Source organism: Ruditapes philippinarum, unplaced genomic scaffold (genome assembly GCF_026571515.1).
Source record: "Ruditapes philippinarum isolate M1 unplaced genomic scaffold, ASM2657151v2 ctg547_1_1_1_1, whole genome shotgun sequence".
NCBI lineage: Eukaryota > Metazoa > Mollusca > Bivalvia > Venerida > Veneridae > Ruditapes > Ruditapes philippinarum.
In genome coordinates, this window is record NW_026855428.1 from 172894 (window position 1) to 196301 (window position 23408).

Below are 23408 nucleotides of genomic sequence, written 5' to 3' on the forward strand. Positions count from 1 at the left end.
TCATTTGAAAAAAAACAAAAAAAAAACAGTTTTCATTTCCGTTATTTCCCCCAAATTTATTTTAATTTGAAAAAATAAAATTGTTCCGTTTCCTTTTTCATCACCCCAATGGTTTTTACATCAACTCAAATTAATTAAAAACACAAAAACAGAATTTAATTCTTTAAATTTTTTCCCAAATTTTTCTCTTGAATTTGAAAAAAAATGTTACCGTTCGCATCCGTCACAATAATAATTGTTAATCACTCAAATTAATAAATACCTTATAAATAAACTAAAAAATTGTTGATTTGTGATAAAAGTTACAAAATGCTTTTTATTAATATAGTAGTTAATTTACTTTATGTATACATACGCATTATTGTAACGTTTATGTAATAAGGGTCTTTTTATTTGATTTTGTAATCAGGTTAATATGGACGTTTATGAATACGGTTTATAATTGTGATTATGTATACGGGTATTACATTTGGTTTTATTATACATTTATATTTTTGGGTTTATATATCATTTTCTATTTTGTGAGTTTTTTAAATTTTACAGGTTTATTTTTGTACTTTATATAAAAGTTTCTTTTTTGTGACTTTATTTTACAGGTGCATTATTGTATTTTAGTATACAGAATGTATTTTTTTTACGTTATGTGAACAGGGTCTTTATGGATTTTATTGATACAATGTATTTTTGTGACTTTTATTATACATTTATTATTTGATGTTATGTGATACTTTATTTTTTGTGATTTTATGTAAACACGATGTTTATTGTGAGTTTATGTAACGGGTTTTTTTTTGGAGTTTTTTGGATACATATTATTTTTGTGATTTTTTATGAATACGGGTAGTATTATTTTTGTGACGTTTTAATAGGACATTTTCTATACATTTGACTTGTGTAAAAATACCTAACATATGTCCAATTTACAATGGAAACAAGAGCAGATGTTCTTCCCAGTTGGAAATACATTTCGACTCAAAATGACATGAATGAAATAATGAATATCTATGAAATAAATAAACAAATAAATAAATAAATGCAAGTAGATAAATGGTCACATAAAGATTAAATATTGTTTTGGCTTTCCCGTAGATGATGAATGTAACATTGAAATATCCGACTTGTTGCTGGTTTATCGTCTCATTTAATGTAGACACTTGATAGTATTCACCAAAACATGGAATTAATATGTATTTCAAAAATAAATTCCTGCGAAATAAACTGCACTTTTTGTTTGAATACATAATGTAAAATTGACATGTTTCGATTAGATATCACAGCAATACAGTTACATGTAGCTACTGTTTCGTGGTCGGCACTGATGACTGTATCTAGTAGCCAATGTTCAGTTCTCCGTTTCGTGGTCGGCACTGGTACACGTACAACTGAAATAAAATTAGAAAACCATGGCTGTAATTTAATGTGATCATATCGTACGTATGATTTATAAACGGTAATGCATTTGTACTACTCGTTCAAATGAGTTCAGCACGTCAATTCTGTTACTTCATACTCGAACACCTATGCCAGTTAATATTATTGGCAAAACATTTAAGTGAACAATATGTGTGTATCAATTAACATGATGGAATAATTAAATGCATTACAAACCAAACACATGCGTTTCATTTTAACACGAAAAAATAACGTACGTATAAGACGGCACAGTTTGCTGGGTCAAACAATCATATTCTTATATTGAAGAATGAGAAACAGATACTTCATTATACTTCATTATATGATACTAACAAAGATAACCATGAATATTTTTTCGATAATGATCATTTAAATAAATGAAGGATAATAATTGTACTTACATCATCTATCAGTCCAACATATGACTGTAGTCCACTGCCATAGCCAACTTGTAAGGCGCAATGATTTGCTTGTATATGTCCATACGACCATCTCGCTTTCGAGGCACCACAAACTCTACCCTCTAACTTTTTCATATTGTGTATGTAAATGACCTCCTTCCAATCTTTATCCTGAAGTAAAGTGTATAGTAATGCATTAAAAATGTTAAAAATGTTAGTATGAGTGAAGTTTATAACGAACAGGGACGGATATTCGATACATGTGAGAGTATAGGTATTTACTTTACAGAAGTCTTTGCTAAAATATTACATTTTTGTGTTACTAAAATTGCTGATACCTTTTTCGATATTATCATAATTTCTTTTTAAAAACGGTTTAAGGTTTCTTTTCAAGAAAGGTAGGTAACATATAAAAAAGCATATTACCAGGGTGGGCAATGCAAAGCTCCTCGATGTATCTGTCTTTGCTCCAAGTAAAACATAGCCGGGCATCTTAGCTATAATATAGAAGGATCTGAACCACAATCACCATTGGTAACGAGAGCTTGTAACTTGTTGAAATATGAACCACGTTTAAACTCATTATAACGGAACTTGATCACAAGATCGCCGTAAAATTCCGTGTTAGCAAAGCGATTTATTATGATTCGGGAATTCCCGTTGAAAAGAGCTGCCCCTCTATGTATTGTCACGTTTTCTGGTTTAACGAAAACATTTTTTCCAGACCGATCTTGAAAGCTATTTGTAAAAGGGAGGAATATCTCAGGTTTGCACAGTTGTTGTCTATTTCTTCCGGGTACGTTCATGATGAAAAGTGAACATTTGCAATCCACAGGATTAAATGCTGTACCTGGAGCACAATGCATAGTGACCCAATGATTGTTGCCTATATGCTGCTCGAACATTGTGTCTTTCCCAGTCGGTCTCTTATCACAAACTAAAAATATAAAAAAAAGTTTAAGATTCAATTGAACTGCTCAAGTCAGTTTTAATAAAAGTATATTAAAGTTGATCATACGATTTCTTTTTGGTTTATTTTAAGATATTATTTTATAATACATTTTCTGCAACACAATAAAGTGGTCACCTGGTATTTCATCATGGAAGGGACAAGTATCTAAACATTCGGCGTCAGGAACACATTGGTTTTGAAGGCGGCTAAATGACGAACCCTCACCACAACACTCTCCATATGCACGCCCATTCTTGCATTTCCAGTAGGCACAGCATTTGTTTGGATCTTTGTGCTGATAAGACTGAACTAAAGGATTTTTGCACTGATCTATAATTAAATAAAAACGATTAACATAGTTCAGGCAAAAGTGGGTAAAATGTATGTTTAAAATTTTATAATGGTCTCTCAAATATATGTAAAATTAATATATTTTATACAAAGTCACTTTGGGTGAGGAGCTCCAAACGCCTTAAAATCCAAACAAAATGCATAGACGTTTACTTAGATAGACGTTGTAATAGGATTTTTCCCCAAACAGCTTAAAGTAAGTGTATGTGATTAGATAAACAAATATATATTTTATTTGGATTCTAATGCATCACAAGTGTCTGTGTTTTATACATGTAGCTGATCTGCTTTCTTTCCACTATTTGAACTTGAATGTGTTGTAGACTACATTCGGTTGTTTAAATTTACTTCGTTAAGATTTTTTTATATTACATCACTTTAAAGTAAAACTTGAGGGGAAATAGTAAGAACTTATTAAATAGACATACCATTTGGGCAGTCCACTTCATGCGATGGTTTGCATGTTAGAGCGTTCTGATCCCAAAACAAACCAAATGGACACTTCCGATAGGCTGGTTCCAAGCCTCTATTTCCTTTAAAACATTGGACAAACTGATTGCAGTCATATGGATGATTGTTGTATCCTACACCATTTATAAATCTGCAACTGTCGCATACACCTAAAAAAAACCCACAAATTTCACTGGCATCATTAATTGTGTACTAATTTCTGTAGTATGCCCCCACATCCGTTTCCCCCCTTTTCGCCACGTAAATGCAAAAAAAAAAAATATATGCAAAAACGCGAAGATACGACAACGTATATTTGTATTTTCGCATTCTTAAAGGCGAAACAAGCGAAAAGAAGACACAATTAGCCAAAATAAGGCATATATGAAATGTGTAGTGTTTACGCCTGTTATTTGCTTTGTATTTGATTTTCATATACATGTATCTTATATATTTATATATATTGTATTTTCGATTTTTCACATTAATATATTGTATATTTTATTGCATTGTTGCACTGTCACATTTTTGCATCGTTGCATTTTAGCTTTGTCGCATTGATGCTTTTTCGCATCTTACAAAAGATTTTGTAAACTCCCTCCGTTGCATTTGATGTGCACATGCGCTTGTACAAGTGGAACGCGAGAATGCGACAAAGCGAAAATGCACCAATGTAATTTCGTCTCGAAAGATGTACACATTTTAATTGTCATATTGTCACATTTCTCTTGTCGCCCTTACACTTTTCGTCTACAGAGTGCAAAAATGGCGAAAAGTTTAAAAATACAAAAGTGCGATATGACGAAAATCGGCCACAATAGATTTCCATACCAAGTACACATAGCTTTATTTTTATGAAATGTTTTCAATAGATATAATCTATTTAATGTTTGAGGCAAACTATAATTTTACAAATGGAATTTAATATTTTAATATTTTTAACTCACTTGGCTCTCCCGTTGTCATGTTGGTTGTAATGCCCTCACAAGAAAACTTTGGTTTTTCCCATTTACCGCTCCCCTTACACTTGACCACACCTTTACCAACCATCTTAAATCCGTCCTCACAGAAATATACACGTTTAGCACCTACAGTACTGGGTCCCGTCCCGGTGTACGCGTTTGCTACCATAGGGGGATCTCCACAATCTATAAATGAATCACGTAATATTTCTTCCATGACTTCATGCAGATAAATCAATTGCTATGTTTCGAAAGGTGCATTGCCCTATGTCAGGTATTTATCTTCTTATTTTCTTATTTACAAAATAATTTTACCAACTTATTCTGCAAGTTGTCAGTCACTGCACGCAGGAATTTACATAAGATATTAAAGTACTTCATAGAAATAATAAAAAGAAACTTACAAAGTTAGATAACTACAAGGAAAATTTTCCCAAAATGTTCATATGAGATCCATGGAATAACAAGCGCAAATGTAAAATTTTCTTGTACTGACATAAGACATAAGATAATGATAACTATTTATATTTTCATTAATTCTTATGCATTTTAAGGTTTATATTAATAAATTAAGAATATAATTATTATAGTTCTATAATTTCTTACTTACAACTTCTTAATTTATAATTCTACTTTTAATAATTTCTTATCACTTTTTTAACCCTTTCACTGCCATAGGGACGGCTTAAGCCGTCCCTGTTATTTTCGGCGTATTTGCCATATGGACGGCTTTAGCCGTTTCTATAATAATAATAATAGTAATAATAATATATTTATAATAATAATAATAAAGATAATAATAAATATAAAGAAAATTATACCATTGACAATAATTATTATTATACTAACAGATTTGGAAACATATATAATTATTATAATACTAATAACAAATAATAATAATTATATTAATTAATAATATAGTAATTTCTTAGAAAATCCTCTGGCAAATAGGTGAACAATAAAACAATAACCCTCTGGCAGCGAAAGGGCTAATGTAGTTATATATCAAATTTGAAAACTTACCATGACAAGTAAAAGAAGGATTCGACCAAGTGGCATCATCTTGGCAGGTCGTAGTGGGATTTCCTTTTAACACATAACCAATCATGCATGTGTAGGTTCTTTGTGTGCCTAAAATGCTCACACCATCTTTACAAATTGCATTCTCAATAACTGGTGTCGGACCACATGGAACACACTGGAAGTCAGGTTGACTCCACTGAGGACTGGCCCATGACATATTATCAAGGCATTCTATATCTGCTGTGCCGATAGCACGATATCCAGGAAGACATGAAAGTTTTCTGTGGGTTCCAATTGTAAATTTTCCGTCACCACAAAGTCCATTCTCAATTACCGGTGTCGGACCACATGAAACACACTGGAAGTCAGGTTGACTCCACTGAGGACTGGCCCATGACATATTATCAAGGCATTCTATATCTGCTGTGCCGATAGCACGATATCCGGGAAGACATGACAGTTTTCTGTGGGTTCCAATTGTAAACTTTCCGTCACCACAAAGTCCATTCTCAATTACCGGTGTTGGACCGCATGGAACACACTGGAAGTCAGGTTGACTCCACTGAGGACTGGCCCATGACATATTATCAAGGCATTCTATATCTGCTGTGCCGATAGCACGATATCCAGGAAGACATGAAAGTTTTCTGTGGGTTCCAATTGTAAATTTTCCGTCACCACAAAGTCCATTCTCAATTACCGGTGTTGGACCGCATGGAACACACTGGAAGTCAGGTTGACTCCACTGAGGACTTGCCCATGACACATTATCAATGCATTCTATATCTGCTGTGCCGATAGCACGATATCCGGGAAGACATGAAAGTTTTCTGTGGGTTCCAATTGTAAATTTTCCGTCACCACAAAGTCCATTCTCAATTACCGGTGTTGAACCGCATGGAACACACTGGAAGTCAGGTTGACTCCACTGAGGACTGGCCCATGACATATTATCAAGGCATTCTATATCTGCTGTACCGATAGCACGATATCCGGGAAGACATGAAAGTTTTCTGTGGGTTCCAATTGTATATTTTCCGTCACCACAAAGTCCATTCTCAATTACCGGTGTTTGACCACATGGTACACACTGGAAATCAGATTTGCTCCACTGGGGACTCGTCCATGCCATATTATCAAGGCATTCTATATCTGCTGTGCCGATAGCACGATATCCAGGAAGACATGAAAGTTTTCTGTGGGTTCCAATTGTAAATTTTCCGTCACCACAAAGTCCATTCTCAATTACCGGTGTTGGACCGCATGGAACACACTGGAAGTCAGGTTGACTCCACTGAGGACTGGCCCATGACACATTATCAAGGCATTCTATATCTGCTGTGCCGATAGCACGATATCCGGGAAGACATGAAAGTTTTCTGTGGGTTCCAATTGTAAATTTTCCCTTGCCACAAAGTCCATTCTCAATTACCGGTGTTTGACCACATGGAACACACTGGAAGTCAGGTTGACTCCACTGAGGACTGGCCCATGACACATTATCAAGGCATTCTATATCTGCTGTACCGATAGCACGATATCCGGGAAGACATGAAAGTTTTCTGTGGGTTCCAATTGTAAATTTTCCGTCACCACAAAGTCCATTTTCAATTACCGGTGTTGGACCACATGGAACACACTGGAAGTCAGGTTGACTCCACTGAGGACTGGCCCATGACACATTATCAATGCATTCTATATCTGCTGTACCGATAGCACGATATCCAGGAAGACATGAAAGTTTTCTGTTGGTTCCAATTGTAAATTTTCCGTCACCACAAATTCCATTCTCAATTACCGGTGTTGGACCGCATGGAACACACTGGAAGTCAGGTTGACTCCACTGAGGACTGGCCCATGACACATTATCAAGGCATTCTATATCTGCTGTGCCGATAGCACGATATCCAGAAAGACATGAAAGTTTTCTGTGGGTTCCAATTGTAAACTTTCCGTCACCACAAAGTCCATTCTCAATCACCGGTGTTGGACCGCATGGAACACACTGGAAGTCAGGTTGACTCCACTGAGGACTGGCCCATGACACATTATCAAGGCATTCTATATCTGCTGTGCCGATAGCACGATATCCAGGAAGACATGACAGTTTTCTGTGGGTTCCAATTGTAAACTTTCCGTCACCACAAAGTCCATTCTCAATTACCGGTGTTTGACCACATGGAACACACTGGAAATCAGGTTGGCTCCACTGAGGACTCGCCCATGCCATATTATCAAGGCATTCTATATCTGCTGTGCCGATAGCACGATATCCAGGAAGACATGAAAGTTTTCTGTGGGTTCCAATTGTAAATTTTCCGTCACCACAAAGTCCATTCTCAATTACCGGTGTTGGACCACATGGAACACACTGGAAGTCAGGTTGACTCCACTGAGGACTTGCCCATGACATATTATCAAGGCATTCTATATCTGCTGTACCGATAGCACGATATCCGGGAAGACATGAAAGTTTTCTGTGGGTTCCAATTGTAAATTTTCCCTCGCCACAAAGCCCATTCTCAATGACGGGAGTTGGTCCACATGGAACACATTCAAAATTCGGTTTGCTCCACGTGGCATCGTTCAGACATTTGATACTCTGGTCCCCAACAGGACGGTAACCCTTTTTGCAAGTATATGTACGCGTTGTTCCTATTGTGAATTCCCCTCCGCTGCATATGCCGTTTTTCACAACTGGGGTCTCCTTTCTACAAGCTTCAAGTAAAGATGATAAAATTCCCAATTATGACAATAGTTCTTCAGGTTCTTTTTATGTTTTAATTGACAAAATTTCTTATTAAAATTTGATATCAATTTATATATAAAATATATGTTACTCTAGTAAAGTAAATCATAAAATCTAGTATACTTACAAACACATTCAAAATCTAGAGACAACGGTGTCCATGTGAAGTCCCTTTGACACTGAATGGTTGACTTTCCACGCTGTAAATAACCACTTTCACATGTGTATGTACGAACAGTTCCAATGGCTCGAGCACCATCGTTGCACTTTGCGTGTGGTACAGTCGGTGGTACCGGACAAGCTGTATGACGAATGATTAAACTAAGCATTAATTTTGATAGTTACAACACTTCTGAAATTGTCCAAGGTTTCATGACTTATTAATGAAATAAAATTCTTATCTTATAACATATTTGATAGTCTTGGTTGATTGACTGACTTTCAAATATGTTAGTATTTCAGCACTAATAAATTCTAATCGTTTATACGTAAAGCGGATTATAAAAGGCATTTTTATAATTCGACGCTTCATATGCAGTTCCAATAAATTCCCATAAAGCATATGTTTTGTTATACAGTTAGTGAAATATGGTAATTAATGTATTGTAGTTGTTAATTAATGAATGAGAAGTCACTATTGTAGAAAGGATAATTATATAAGCAGTGAATAGAGTCATTTGTATTTAAACAAAATTTAACCATACGTAACTTGTGGCAAATATCTGAATTCTGGTGTATTATATAACTGTTCAACTGCTTAGAAATCAATTACTTACGGCAAATTGTAAACATCATTTGTTTGAGCATATTTTGGAGTTGACTAAAATCGTCGATTGCCATAACTTGATTCGGTGTTGATGCTATGTTTTCCAACTCTCGTAGTGCGATCCTGTGTCCAATACCAACAGCAAACATGCTTATACCCATTTTATCTGCCTGCTTTGCTTGTTTTATAGTTTCCGTCGCATTTTTGCTGATTCCGTCTGTGATAACAACACAAACCCAAGGAACATTTTTACGACCATTTTTCTTGAAGAATTTTTTCATATGCTGTAATGAGAAAGTGAAGTGACTTGGTATTGAAAAAAACTTTATATTGCCTTTACAATAATGTATATCTAAAGTCAAATTGAGAATAGGTTCAAGAAGATGGTTAAAGTAGGTATTGCTAGCAGGTTATGTTTAATATAGGATATATTACTGACCTTGATACCAAGTGCTGTATCTGTCCCATCACGTGGGTGTTGTAAAGTTTTCGCGGCATTTATGAGGTAGTGCTGGTTGTAGGAAAAATCATGTTCACTCATTACAGGCACATGTGAACTGTACACTAACATGCCAATTCGAGCTTTATTGTGTCCAAGATCTATTTCCGGGATCAGATTTTCAACAGCGGTCTTCAACAGTCCGAAATCATGATATGAAATACTATCTGATCCATCTATCACAACATATAGGTCAATTAATGAACGACATTCTGAAATAATTAGGTATCGTGTATAAGTATCATACCAATATCAAAATTGTTGCATACAAACTAACATAACAGTTTTTACAATAGCAGTTCTCGGATATCTACAAGACATAATTTTTCAAATTTGCAAGTTCTACAAACATCTGTTTCTAGTACCGGTATTCTTAGTTACCAAAATTTTTTAAAATAGAAATAGCTCCTTTTTACTGTACTTATTTAACAAATGATCAAAATCACATTAATTGTTTCCCTGTTTCTACCTGCTGGGTTGATTCTCGCTGCTGGAGTATGAATACAGAGTGTCACGTGTAATATGAACGCGCACGTGATGGTAAACACGCTTTGTTTTAGCAACATTACAACCTGAAAAGGAACAACATGTTAAAAATTACGAGATTGGCGAAAAACTGATTAAAAGAAAAAGAAATTTAATTTAACCAAAGTAAGAATGAAATACTAGTATTTAACAAATTACATCATTTAAAAAGATATTGAATATTATTATCGCACGTAAAACATTGTTTAACAATTTTAGCTATAGTGAACGCAGTAAAATGCTTATATACTCAATTATATATATTAATATTATTTATAACATGTATGTTTTATAAATATATTCAAATCTCAAGAAAGAACCAGTTTTAAAAGAAGATAGAAATATAACTTTGTAAACGTACCTAGTGAAGACCAGTCTTGCAAATATATATGTATAAAGTTTCAAAAATATTTAAAACAATGATAATGAATAGTGAAAGAAAAATAGATGTTACAAAACTACAAGGAAAATTATTTGTGGTCTACACAGCTTGGTGCTCTTATATATAATCATGATATAATAGAACCGCGAAATCTTTGTCATCCCATTGGTGTTTCCTTTTATTGTTGAAAAATAACTGTACGTAAGTTCAACTGTCAGACGTTTTAAATGACGTACATATTAAACTCACGGCTCACTGAACATGTTGAGTGTATACATGTTTAATTATTAACAAATGTAATGAATAGGCATTTTTGTTTTAAATTTAAAAAAAGACACTGACTCAATTTTAATACTTGATTTGTAATATGTTTCATACAGCGATTAAACATATCTACGGTTATATTTACAGAGCTATATAGCAGATATTTTCCTTCTTATACAGTTTACTTCTGGCCGCTGTATGATTGTATATAAGTTATTAGTTAACATAAACTTTTCCCTAATTACATTATTACCTTATAATTTGTTACTAGATTCTATATTCTCTTTCAAAGACTCACCTTGTTTTCTTGGAATAAACATCATCTTTGTAAATCTACAGTAAAACCTCCCACACATCTTCAGTGGAACATCCCCGAATTTCTTTTCAGAATTTATCTAAATTACAGTGAAACTTCTCTCAACACAAGCTTTTTGTTCGGTTTTAGGGATTTCACACGGACTAATGCATTCTTTCAAACTAGCAAAATATAAGATTTTTCAGTCGGTAAAATGTCTAAATGACTTTACTTAAAAAAATATTATTTCTTTTTTAACAGTAAATTATGCAAATAACACGCATTAATTAGCTACTCAAATGACACTCAAAGTGGAAACATTTTATTCAAATGTAAATTGTAATCATATTGTGAATTGTGAAAAAATAGCGTTACTTTCTCTGTAATTGGTAAATAATGAATTTATCTAAAATACCCGATCTTAAATGCATAGAGATGAACATTTAAGTTTGTAGAACAATGCATGAGAAAATAAGTGGAGGCGTGTCATAATCCAACTAGTAATATACATGTGAACATTATAGGATAGCTGACCTCAGTCTGGTGTAAGTATAAGACATTGAAACTTGAACATTATAGGATAGCTGACCTCAGTCTGGTGTAAGTATAAGACATTGAAACTTGAACATTATAGGATAGCTGACCTCAGTCTGGTGTAAGTATAAGACATTGAAACTTTACACTCATTGCTAAGTTCTGCTTGGTCCGAAGAATGGATATAAGCTTACACAAAATCAAACAAGAATAAATTCTATATAAACCATGAGCAAATTCTGTAAATCTTTAATAAGCCAATGTTCGCAACAATGTCTGTCGCTGGTGTTATGGTATCTCGTTTTTAAGTGGCTTCTTTGTCAAATGTGTGGAATTGTTTAATAAATAAATAAATTGAATAACTGGATTATAAGTTAGAAAGGTTTCACTGAATTTCGTTTAAATTATGTTTGTATGAGTACATGCATTCTATAATTTTTTTTATCTAATGTGATAATGGCAGGCAAGAATGATATTCTTTTGAAATATATTACATGTGCACATAACTCATTGTATATGCCTTATGTTCTGTTAACTTAGTTTAAGACTTGTAGTTAACCAACAGTCATGATTTTGTTAATTTTGAAAATCCTCTATACTTGCTTTACCACACCCTGGTTGATGTACTTTTGTTTATAGTGACATGAACTCCAGAAATAGAAATACAGTTCATTTGCTGCGAAGTCATTTGGACGTGTATCAACCACAATCTCCGTTTATTAAAACCAATTAATAATGCAAATTTTATTTCCGTTGTTGTGCACAGAAATGATTGAACGTATAATCTTGTTTGACGTAACGTTGTTAACGTTAATGGTCTCGACCGGATGGGTTTTTACATCATTATGTACGATTGTAGTCAATCATGAATAAATTTACTAACATATATATTTAGTTACTTTTGTTGTGAGTTTAATTACTTAACTGGTATTTTGTGATATTACACGTTTGGATTTTAATCGTATGTTTTGCTAATGCTAATTCTTATTCTTTAATATTTTGTGAACTTAAGACATTATATTAAAATATTTTAGCATTTGATTATAACAAACAAGTACATGCATATACTTCAATCTAAACTTTATAATTTTCAGATCATATTATACAACTCATAGCAATGATTTGAAAAAATATAGAAAAAAGAAGATGTATAATTTAAAATATGATGTGTTAGAATTTAATTAACATAGTTTTTGTGTGGATAGTCAGCATTGTGTTTCTGTCAATTATTATTTAAGTCTTGTATGAACAACAATATACGGATAGTAGTGGAGACAAGCGTGAAATATGTCTTATTTGTACCTTCATGTCCAGTTCCTTTGGCGGATATGTCCAATCCGCTATAAAATAAAACTACATGCAGTTCGGGGCCTTTATTAGAGATTTGATACTTGATACTTTAAATATAATATGTCACCACTCTTTCCCGAGTTAAAAATGAATATTGATAAATCAACTTTTTACTTATGTGTTTTCTCACAATATTCATTGAATATTTTATAAAGCAGACATACATCATATGAGAATGGATTTTTGTTTTTGATTTTATAATGAATATATTTTAATGTGTTTTAAGGAGATGAGGACTGTACTGATACTCGTGATTTCTGTACAATTTTTGGAGCTTGTCTACACACAGAGAGGGCGACAAGTAAACGAACCTAGTAAGAATATTATTTTCTCGTATATATCATAAATATCTTGTGTTTTTGTTTGTTTGTTTGATTACCATTGATAACACATTTTGTGTTTAATTAGATAAAGTAATAACTTATGTTTCCACCGAATTTATAAAGATATATTAAAATACATTAAAGCAAATCAAAGGAAAATTTACCAGGAATCAAATTGATATAGTTCTGTTCTTCCATTAACGGCTTTGTCATTATTTATGTATACATGTATATTATTTAGGTATTAACCAAAACTGACATTTGTAAAAAAATTAATATAATCAAGCTACAACCAACGACCCTTGATAAAGCTACAATTCATGATTTACGGATAAAGCTATAGTCCATAATTCACGAATAAATCTACAATCCATGATTTTCGGATAAAACAACATAACATGATTTACGAATAAAGCTACCAATCCATGATTTCCGGATAAATCTACAATCCATGATTTCCGGATAAAACTACAATCCATGATTTCCGGATAAATCTACAATTTCATGATTTACGAATAAAACTACAATCCATGATTTCCGAATAAATCTACAATCCATGATTTCCGGATAAAACTACAATCCATTTGATTTCCGGATAAATCTACAATCCATGATTTCCGGATAAAACTACAATCCATGATTTCCGGATAAAACAACATAACATGATTTACGAATAAAGCTTCAATCCATGATTTCCGGATAAATCTACAATCCATGATTTCCGGATAAATCTACAATCCATGATTTCCGGATAAAACTACAATCCATGATTTCCGGATAAAGCTACAATCCATGATTTCAGGATAAAGGTTCAATCCATGATTTCCGGATAAATCTACAATCCATGATTTCCGGATAAATCTACAATCCATGATTTCCGGATAAAACTACAATCCATGATTTCCGGATAAAACTACAATCCATGATTTCCGGATAAAACTACAATCCATGATTTCCGGATAAAACTACAATCCATGATTTCCGGATAAATCTACAATTCATGATTTACGAATAAAACTACAATCCATGATTTCCGAATAAATCTACAATCCATGATTTCCGGATAAAACTACAATCCATGATTTCCGGATAAATCTACAATCCATGATTTCCGGATAAAACTACAATCCATGATTTCCGGATAAAACTACAATCCATGATTTACGGATAAAGCTACAATCCATGATTTCAGGATAAAGCTACAATCCATGATTTCCGGATAAAGCTACAATCCATGATTTACGGATAAAGCTACAATCCATGATTTACGGATAAAGCTACAATCCATGATTTACGGATAAAGCTACAATCCATGATTTACGGATAAAGCTACAATCCATGATTTATGGATAAGGCTACAATCCATGATTTACGGATAAAGCTACAATCCATGATTTCCGGAAAAACTACAATCCATGATTGCCGGATAGAACTACAATTCATGAGATTTATGGATAAACCTACAATCCATGAGATTTACGAATGAAGCTACAATCCACGATTCCGGATAAAGCTACAATCCATGATTTCCGGATAAAATCTACAATTCATGATTTACGAATAAAACTACAATCCATGATTTCCGAATAAATCTACAATCCATGATTTCCGGATAAAACTACAATCCATGATTTCCGGATAAATCTACAATCCATGATTTCCGGATAAAACTACAATCCATGATTTCCGGATAAAACTACAATCCATGATTTCCGGATAAAACTACAATCCATGATTTCCGGATAAAACTACAATCCATGATTTCCGGATAAAACAACAATCCATGATTTACGGATAAAGCTAAAATCCAGGAGATTTACGGATAAAGCTACAACTCATGATTCAGAATAAATCTACAATCCATATAATTTACGGATAAAGCTACAATCCATGATTTATGGATAAGGGTACAATCCATGATTTCCGGATAAAGCTACAATCCACGATTTCCGGATAAAACTACAATCCACGATTCCGGATAAAGCTACAAAATCCATTAGATTTACGGATAAAGATACAATCCATGATTTATGGATAAAGCTACAATCGATGAAATTTACGGATAAAGCTACAATCCATGATTTTCTGATAAAACTACAATTTACGATTCCGGATAAAGCTACAATCCATGAGATTTACGATATAGCTACATCCATGATTTCAGGATAAAGCTTCAATTAACGATTTCCGGATAAAACTACAATCCATGATTCCGGATAAAGCTACAATCCATGAGATTTACGGATAAAGCTACATCCATGATTTCTGGATAAAGCTACAATCCATCATTTCCGGATAAAACTTCAAGCCACGATTCTGGATAAAGCTACAATCCATGAGATTTACGGATAAAGCTACATCCATGATTTCTGGATAAAGCTACAATCCATGATTTCCGGATAAAACTTCAATCCACGTTTCTGGATAAAGCTTACAATCCATGAGATTTACGGATTAAAGCTACATCCATGATTTCTGGATAAAGCTACAATCCATGATTTACGGATAAAACTTCAATCCACGTTTCTGGATAAAGCTACAATCCATGAGATTTACAGATAAAGCTACATCCATGATTTCTGGATAAAGATACAATTCATGATTTCCGGATAAAACTACAATCCACGATTCCGGATAAAGCTACAATCCATGAGATTTACGAATAAAGGTACAATCCATGATTTACGGATCAAGCTATGTACAATCCATGAGATTTACGAATAAAGCTACAATCAATGATTTACGGATAAAGCTACAACCCATGAGATTTACGGATAAAGCTACCACCCATGATTTATGGAAAGAACTACAATCCACGAATCCAGATAAAGCTACAATCAATGATTTGCGAATAAAGCTACAATCCATGATTTACGGATAAAGCTTCAATCCATGATTTACGGATAACTCTACAATCCATGATTTCCGGATAAATCTACAATCCATGATTTCCGGATAAAACTACAATCCATGATTTACGGATAAAGCTTCAATCCATGATTTACGGATAAAGCTTCAATCCACGAGATTAACTGATAAAGCTACAATCCATGATTTCCGGATACAACTACAATCCATGATTCCGGATATACAGCTACAATCCATGAGCTTTTCGGATAAAGCTACAATCCATGATTTACGGAAAAAGCTACAATCAATGATTTACTGATAAAGCTACAATCCATGAGATTTACGAATAAAACTACAACCCATGATTTACGGATAAGGCTATTACACACAGTCACTGAATAAACCTACAACCCTAGATTACTAGATAAAGTTACAACCCGCGATCCTCAGGTAAAACTACAACATACGACCTCTTGATAAAGCTACAACCCACGATTACTGGAGGCGATCCCTGGAACAAGCGACAAAACAAGCGACAACAAGCAATACCTGGAACAAACGACAACAGGCAATACCTGGAACAAACGACAACAGGCGATACCTGGAACAAGCGACAACAGGCGATACCTGGAACAAGCGACAAAACAAACGACAACAGGCAATACCTGGAACAAACGACAACAGGCAATACCTGGAACAAGCGACAACAGGCGATACCTGGAACAAGCGACAACAGGCAAAACCTGGAACACAAACGACAACAGGCAATACCTGGAACAAACGACAACAGGCAATAACTGGAACAAACGACAACAGGCGATACCTGGAACAAGCGACAACAGGCAATACCTGGAACAAACGACAACAGGCAATACCTGGAACAAACGACAACAGGCAATACCTGGAACAAACGACAACAGGCGATACCTGGAACAAGCGACAAACAAGCAATACCTGGAACAAGCGACAACAGGCGATTACTGGAACAAGCGACTACAGACAATACCTGGAACAAACGACAACAGGGCGATACCTGGGTCAAGCGACAACAGGCAATAACTGGATCAAGCGACAACAGGCGATACCTGGATCAAGCGACAACAGGCGATACCTGGATCAAGCGACAACAGGCGATACCTGGATCAAGCGACAACATCTTAAATACGAGGATGCCGCTCACTTGTAAACTAAAACTCTACTAACATATCAAATTTACATGTAGTTCCAATTAATGCATTATTACAATTTTTTCATTAAATTCAATTTAAAATTTATTAACAGGTGTTTGCGATAACGCCGTTAAGAGACACGGATTTGGTTATAACCCGCATCCATTTGACTGTACACAGTTTGTGCAATGCTTTTACCTCCCTGGCCGGCGTGTGGAACCCGTTTACAGAAACTGTGAATTTGGACAATTTTGGGACCAATCAAAAATTGGATGTTTCCCGGCAAAATATGTCAGCTGTCCATTTGGTAAGAAATGTTTTTATTTTACATACAGGTAGTATTTAATAGCATCTTTTGCGGTGATATGCTTACTAGATATAACGTTAGGCTTATAAAATCTTTATTTTGCACATAATTTTTCTTTCGTGGTAGACAATACTATGTTTAATGTTTTTTTCTTCTCCGCTGCTGCCTACATTGGTACAGATCGAATTCGATATTCCTTTCATTATCTGTTAACATCAACATTGACAAATAGGGGTGTCGATAATTTTTTATTAAAGCATACTATTTATCGCCTAGATCGTTTACCACCTAATCAACCACTCATGCGTTTAGCATAATAGTGTAGTGGTAGAGTGTTCGTTCTGTGAGTGTAGAGACCCTGGTTCGAGTCCTGGAAAAGACATTTTTTTTCTTAAAATTCCTTCTTTTTTTTGTTTTTAGTACATTTTTTAACAAAGAACTGTATTTTAGTTTCACGTGAATTTCATTCACTCAATGCTATATAATATGAGAGCATTTAGGTATACATATATTCTCATTTATAAAATAAAATTGATAATACTATTTAAGCTGTTTATTGACAATTAAAAATCAAATACATTCAGTTATGCTGAAAAGTCATAAGTTTAACTTTAAATTATGCAAGACATTATAATAGAGAAAATGAAAAAGTATGTGACACACTATAAAAATATATTCTGAAAGTAAAAAAAAGCATACTCAAGAAATGTGCACAGTTGCAGATTTGAACTCGAAAAAAAAACATGTTCATAACCTAAGATCTTCATTATCTATCTGAACTCTCTAACCACTACGCTACTTTATTTCCACTTTCCACTTCTATATTGCAATAAAAATGCAAAATGTAATAATTGAAGAACTTGAGCAACCCATTCTATCATAATGGTACGACCGATTAATGTAATCGTGACTTACATATGCTAAAAACTGGGGCATAACAATTATATTTAGTTCCATTAATACTTGCTGTCAAACAGGTTAATTCTGGTATATGGTATCCTTGTTTTATCTTTCTCTCAAAATTTTGCAATGTACAGTTGTAGACAATTATGAATATATGTAATGACATTATTTGCATCCATTACAGTTGCGGAGCTAAGTAGTGATCAATGTAGAATTAATTCTAAATTTATAAGAAAGTCAATTAGATACACAGATCTGAAAATTAAATGTATTTCTAACACTACATATACTTTGTATAATTAATAAATGAGCAACCTGTAAAAATAAATGTTCGACCTTTTTATCAATTGTTAGTCGGTGACATTGGTTGATTGTGATTTTTGCCTGTATTTATCTACAGACAAGTGTCAAATACCAGGATCAAAGTTTTACAAACATACAGATACAAACAAATGTAATGCGTATTGGAAATGTGTGAATGGCAAGGCATTTGGTCAATGTTGTCCACAAGGTGAAAGGTTTGTCCAGGAGCTTGGCTGTGTACCGGATCCATCTTGTACAGACATGTGTCCACTCAAAGATCGTGTTCCAGGTAAAAAAATATATATCTTTCTTCATTTTCGTCAATAAGTAATCACGACAACTGTACATATTTTTGCCTCCTGCACGGTTAAAGTTCCTATCTCGTACACTAATGTTGGCAGGAATATTCTTATATAGAAATGAGTTGCAGTCCTATGTTTTAGAAAGCTGCCACATCAAAAATCGTACTTTGAATTAAAAAATTGAACAATGATTTCTACATTATTATACAATTCAGGTCTCTTTCCAACATTTATGATGTGTACAATGAGTTATTAGAGGGCCTACTAGAGTAGACTATTAGAAAATTTATTATACATTTGCTAGTTTTAACAAGACCAGGTGTCAGTCTCAACTCTTAACCACAAGATAACGTCAGTCAGTTTGTAATCATAATGTGCAATGTTATATAATAAAAAAAGATATAAGAATTCAGGTAAAAGTCAATATTTGAAAGTATGTATTTAATCAAATTCTAAAATTTCTGATTTGACATGAAAAAGAAATGGCTTTGTTTGTTTACCAATAGGGTGTCCTAGGAGACCAATATCTGGAGCGCCGACAAAGTATGAGCAGTATACCGACAACGGTATATGGCAGAGAGAGGAGTGCCCGCCCGGTGCCGCCTATGACCCAGCTGACTGTCGTTGTTCGCTAGAAGGTCTTATTGTACCAGGTAGAAGTAAGTACAAGTATAATCTTAGTAGCTTTATATAAAGTTAAGAATACATCGAGCGTTTCCGTAAATATTGTGCAGTAAGATACGTCAACAAACATAATTGTACATCATGTTTCTATCAACCTTTTTTTCAGTTTCTAGTTTTTACAAAATAAGGACATTGAATTGAAAATCAATTTAAGATTTAAATTGGGGTCTCATTAACAATTTTACATTCCATCACTAAAATAACACATTTAATGCAGCAGTCTAAAAATACCATCTATAACAAATCTGATCTTTTAAAGATATACTATGCTCAAATTTTATATGAGAAAATATTGATAATTGTTACACAGTTGTCCCTTTGTAAGTATAAAATAAACATGTTTTGACTTCACACAAAGTAGATATGCTATGTAACCTCTTACTTTGGGGATCAACGCACTTTAGGGTCCGACCCAATAGTGCGTTATGCACTTTTGAGGTCCACTATAGCAAAAAATATGTTTATCAAATTCATGATATAGCAATGATATACCAGTAAGAAAGACATGTGCTCTGTGATTTTTTTATTTGCATATAAAACTACTAGCAAAAGTCAATGTAAGGATAAACATGTATCTTTACGTTGTTGTTTTTTCTATATAAGTCACTTATCTGTCTTACTCATTTTTAGCTTTAAACATAATACATTTTTTTTATGTTTACACTACATTTTTAACATTTTGTTTTGATCATTATGTTTCTATTCTAAAATTAATAAAGGCATAGAACATGTAGAAGGCCCTTTGTTAGCCAAATATGTACATATCTTCCTGTTTTGACACTATATTTCAAATGATCTAATAAGTGGCAGCTGAACACAAACGATCCATTTATCCGCTGTCTGTTGTTGCTGTACGCCGAGGAGATATTAACACTATCACACCATAAAGCACTGTCACACCTTTCGAATAGAGTAGATAGAAGTTGGGCTCTTTTTGGTGACTTGCTCCCCATAAATTGGGGTGTAAAAAGCAACAGTTGCTACGAATACAGTTCTTTGTCAAATTTTAAGCACTATTCGGATAGAGATCCGCGAGGAGATACGACAACAAATTAGTGCTCTATTTGAAAGTATGTCTATATAATTATAGGGCTCAATGTTTATTATTTATAGGGTGCAAACCGGATGTTGTCATCAATTTTGACAAAGGTGTTCCTGAAGATGTTTCGGGGAATAACAACAAAATTCACGCTGAAGGAGTGAGCATGTACCGTGGGGCTGCTTATTTCCGGGGACATTCCCGTCTTGTCATAGACCGACTCCGACCTAGTAAATATGACGAGGGTGTACTTATCATAAAGCTAAAGTTCAGGTAAGATCATATATTAAAATGCTATGAATTCATATTTCGTAACCGCCGGCTTTGTCTGACTGAATGATTATTTATCGAACATCGCGCATGTTCTTCAGACAAAATCAGTATATAACTCATTGTAAGAGCAATAAATGTTTTATATAGTGTTTCAATGTCTGTTCGAAAGATTAATTGATGTGGCCAGGAAACCTCTGCGACGCACTTTATCATGTAGACAAAATGATTTGATTTTAGAGATTCTAGTTTTAACTAGATCTGTCAGTTTACTTCATGGAAAACATCTCCTTTTAGCAAAATAGTGTAAATTTCAATGCATCTGGTTTGTCAAGAAAAGAACGATCGAGTGAAACGGTTATTTTTTTTATAGGCAGAAACAAATTTAACTGTCACTCCTGGTCATTTAAAGCTTTATAAGGAATACTTTGATTATGATTGTGAGTTTACTTACAGCGAGGATAACAGAAGAAGGCGCTCTCGTGGACTTCAAGGCCTGGTAACAAATGGTCATTGTGGGAAACAACCTTCCGTTGTCATAGCCAAGTTACCGAACTCAATCCTCCTTGGTGCAGAAGCCAATATATCCCGTTCTTTTCCCCTTCCTATTGTGGTAAGTTCCGGAGTAATGTTTTAAAATAGTTATATATAATCAAGCTATCACGCTACAACCTTTAAAATATGTTCACACGCATGTTATATACAGCTTCTGATGTTTTTATGTTATTGACAACAATACTTAATAGCAATATAATCATTTAAAAAGTTTGACATGTGTTTATAGACACATACTTTGAAAATTTGAAAAATATTCATGAATATATATATGGATACTTCATGTATATATACAAATAATTTTATTGATGTTAACTTTTCCTGAATAAATATAAATAAGTAAACTATACGTGCTCTTTGTTTAGAACAAGCCGTGGAAAGAGGTCGTTTATATCAAAGATGATTTCAAACTTCACGGACGAGTATGTGGGGCTGGTTTTAATGACTGGTGTACTGGAAAGTTAAAGGAGACTAATTGTGGATTCCAGATTGGAGCTGCACCTGGACTTGCTGGTTTTGTCGGTCTTATTGATGATGTATGTATTTTAAAATCATCTTAGAAAATAATAATGAAGTTTAAAATTATTATTTCTTTCAGTATGAAAAGATCGTATTTAGGTACAAAAAAACTTTGTTTTCAGGAAGTTAAAAAGTGTGCCATGGTCGTATTTTTTAACAAGACATACCGAGCGCGTTTATTATATCAATATACTACTATAGTCCAAAACTATTACCATTTATATTTGACATGTAGTGACAATCAACATATATTTTGTTCTAAACACACAAACACATCTATGAAAATTATATAAAATATTTGTTTATTTCTTTTATGTTTCAGATATCAATATACAGATGTAAGCCATTGGACACAGTTCTAAACATTAATTATTGATACCAAAAACATCATATGTATGGTTCCTCATAGACTAATCTACTAATAATCTAGACACGTGTTGATTGTCTACGTTATTTAATAATCTGGTAGTGATATAGGTATCAGTTGAAGAAATTGCTACGTCATTTTAATTATGTTACATTGTTTAAAATGCAAATAAGAATAAAAGCGATTTTAACGAATAATAATCAGATCAGATGTGTAAGAGGTGCCTTAATTCAACTATACCAATTATAATATAAGCCGTGTCACGACAAAACCAACATAATGTGTTTGCGACCAGCATGGATCCAGACCAGCCTGCGCATCCGCGCAGTCTGATCAGGATCCATGCTGTTCGCTTATGCCCCGGTCACATATTCACGGATAATGCCACGGAAGAGCTACGGTTAGATCGTTCACGGATTACTACGGAAATGTGAAATTCCGTAGTCCGCTACGGTTCCAGTACGGACTCACAACGGTATGAGTACGGAGTCCGACGGATTTACCGCCAAAAGCCCCCGGAGAGACACGGATTATTACGGACCGACACGGTTTGATACGGAGCGACACGAATCAGGACGGACGCACTACGGATACACTACGGTCTGCTACGGTATAAGCACGGGTTAATACGAATGAGTACGGTCTGATACGGAGAAGAACGTTTTGATACGGAGAAGAACGAATTGCCACGGATCTATACGGACCTAATACATCCGTCCACAACCTCTTGCTTGCTCATTTTCAAAATGCCTTAAAAGAAAAGAACACCTAGAAAACGAATTTCAAATTCAATGGTTTTGGCGGAGAGGATTCAGCCTAATCGCGTCCGAACCCCGAGACACATCAGGTCCAATTAAAGTAAATTTCTTGAGTGACGCTGGATCCTCAACAAGTTCGGCCA

General features: G+C 34.1%; 2 protein-coding genes across 2 annotated transcripts; one reads left to right on the forward strand and one right to left on the reverse strand.

The window, feature by feature from the left end:
* Positions 1–1241: 1241 nt before the first annotated feature.
* On the reverse strand, positions 1242–10573 carry LOC132743300 (sushi, von Willebrand factor type A, EGF and pentraxin domain-containing protein 1-like). The gene is made up of 13 exons (XM_060731839.1): positions 10453–10573; positions 10036–10138; positions 9507–9778; positions 9078–9351; positions 8429–8602; positions 5553–8270; positions 4515–4715; positions 3546–3737; positions 2902–3096; positions 2313–2751; positions 2097–2112; positions 1815–1985; positions 1242–1382 (listed from the first exon to the last, which is right to left on the reverse strand). The coding sequence occupies exons 2-13, from the start codon at positions 10130–10132 to the stop codon at positions 1329–1331; spliced, it is 4803 nt and encodes a 1600-aa protein (XP_060587822.1). The 5' UTR covers positions 10133–10138; positions 10453–10573; the 3' UTR covers positions 1242–1328.
* A 1831-nt stretch (positions 10574–12404) lies between these two features.
* LOC132743306 (protein PIF-like) lies at positions 12405–22712 on the forward strand. Its single transcript, XM_060731845.1, has 9 exons — positions 12405–12527; positions 13143–13230; positions 17371–17565; positions 18869–19060; positions 19580–19732; positions 20871–21069; positions 21523–21679; positions 21987–22157; positions 22463–22712. The coding sequence occupies exons 2-9, from the start codon at positions 13146–13148 to the stop codon at positions 22514–22516; spliced, it is 1206 nt and encodes a 401-aa protein (XP_060587828.1). The 5' UTR covers positions 12405–12527; positions 13143–13145; the 3' UTR covers positions 22517–22712.
* Positions 22713–23408: the final 696 nt, after the last annotated feature.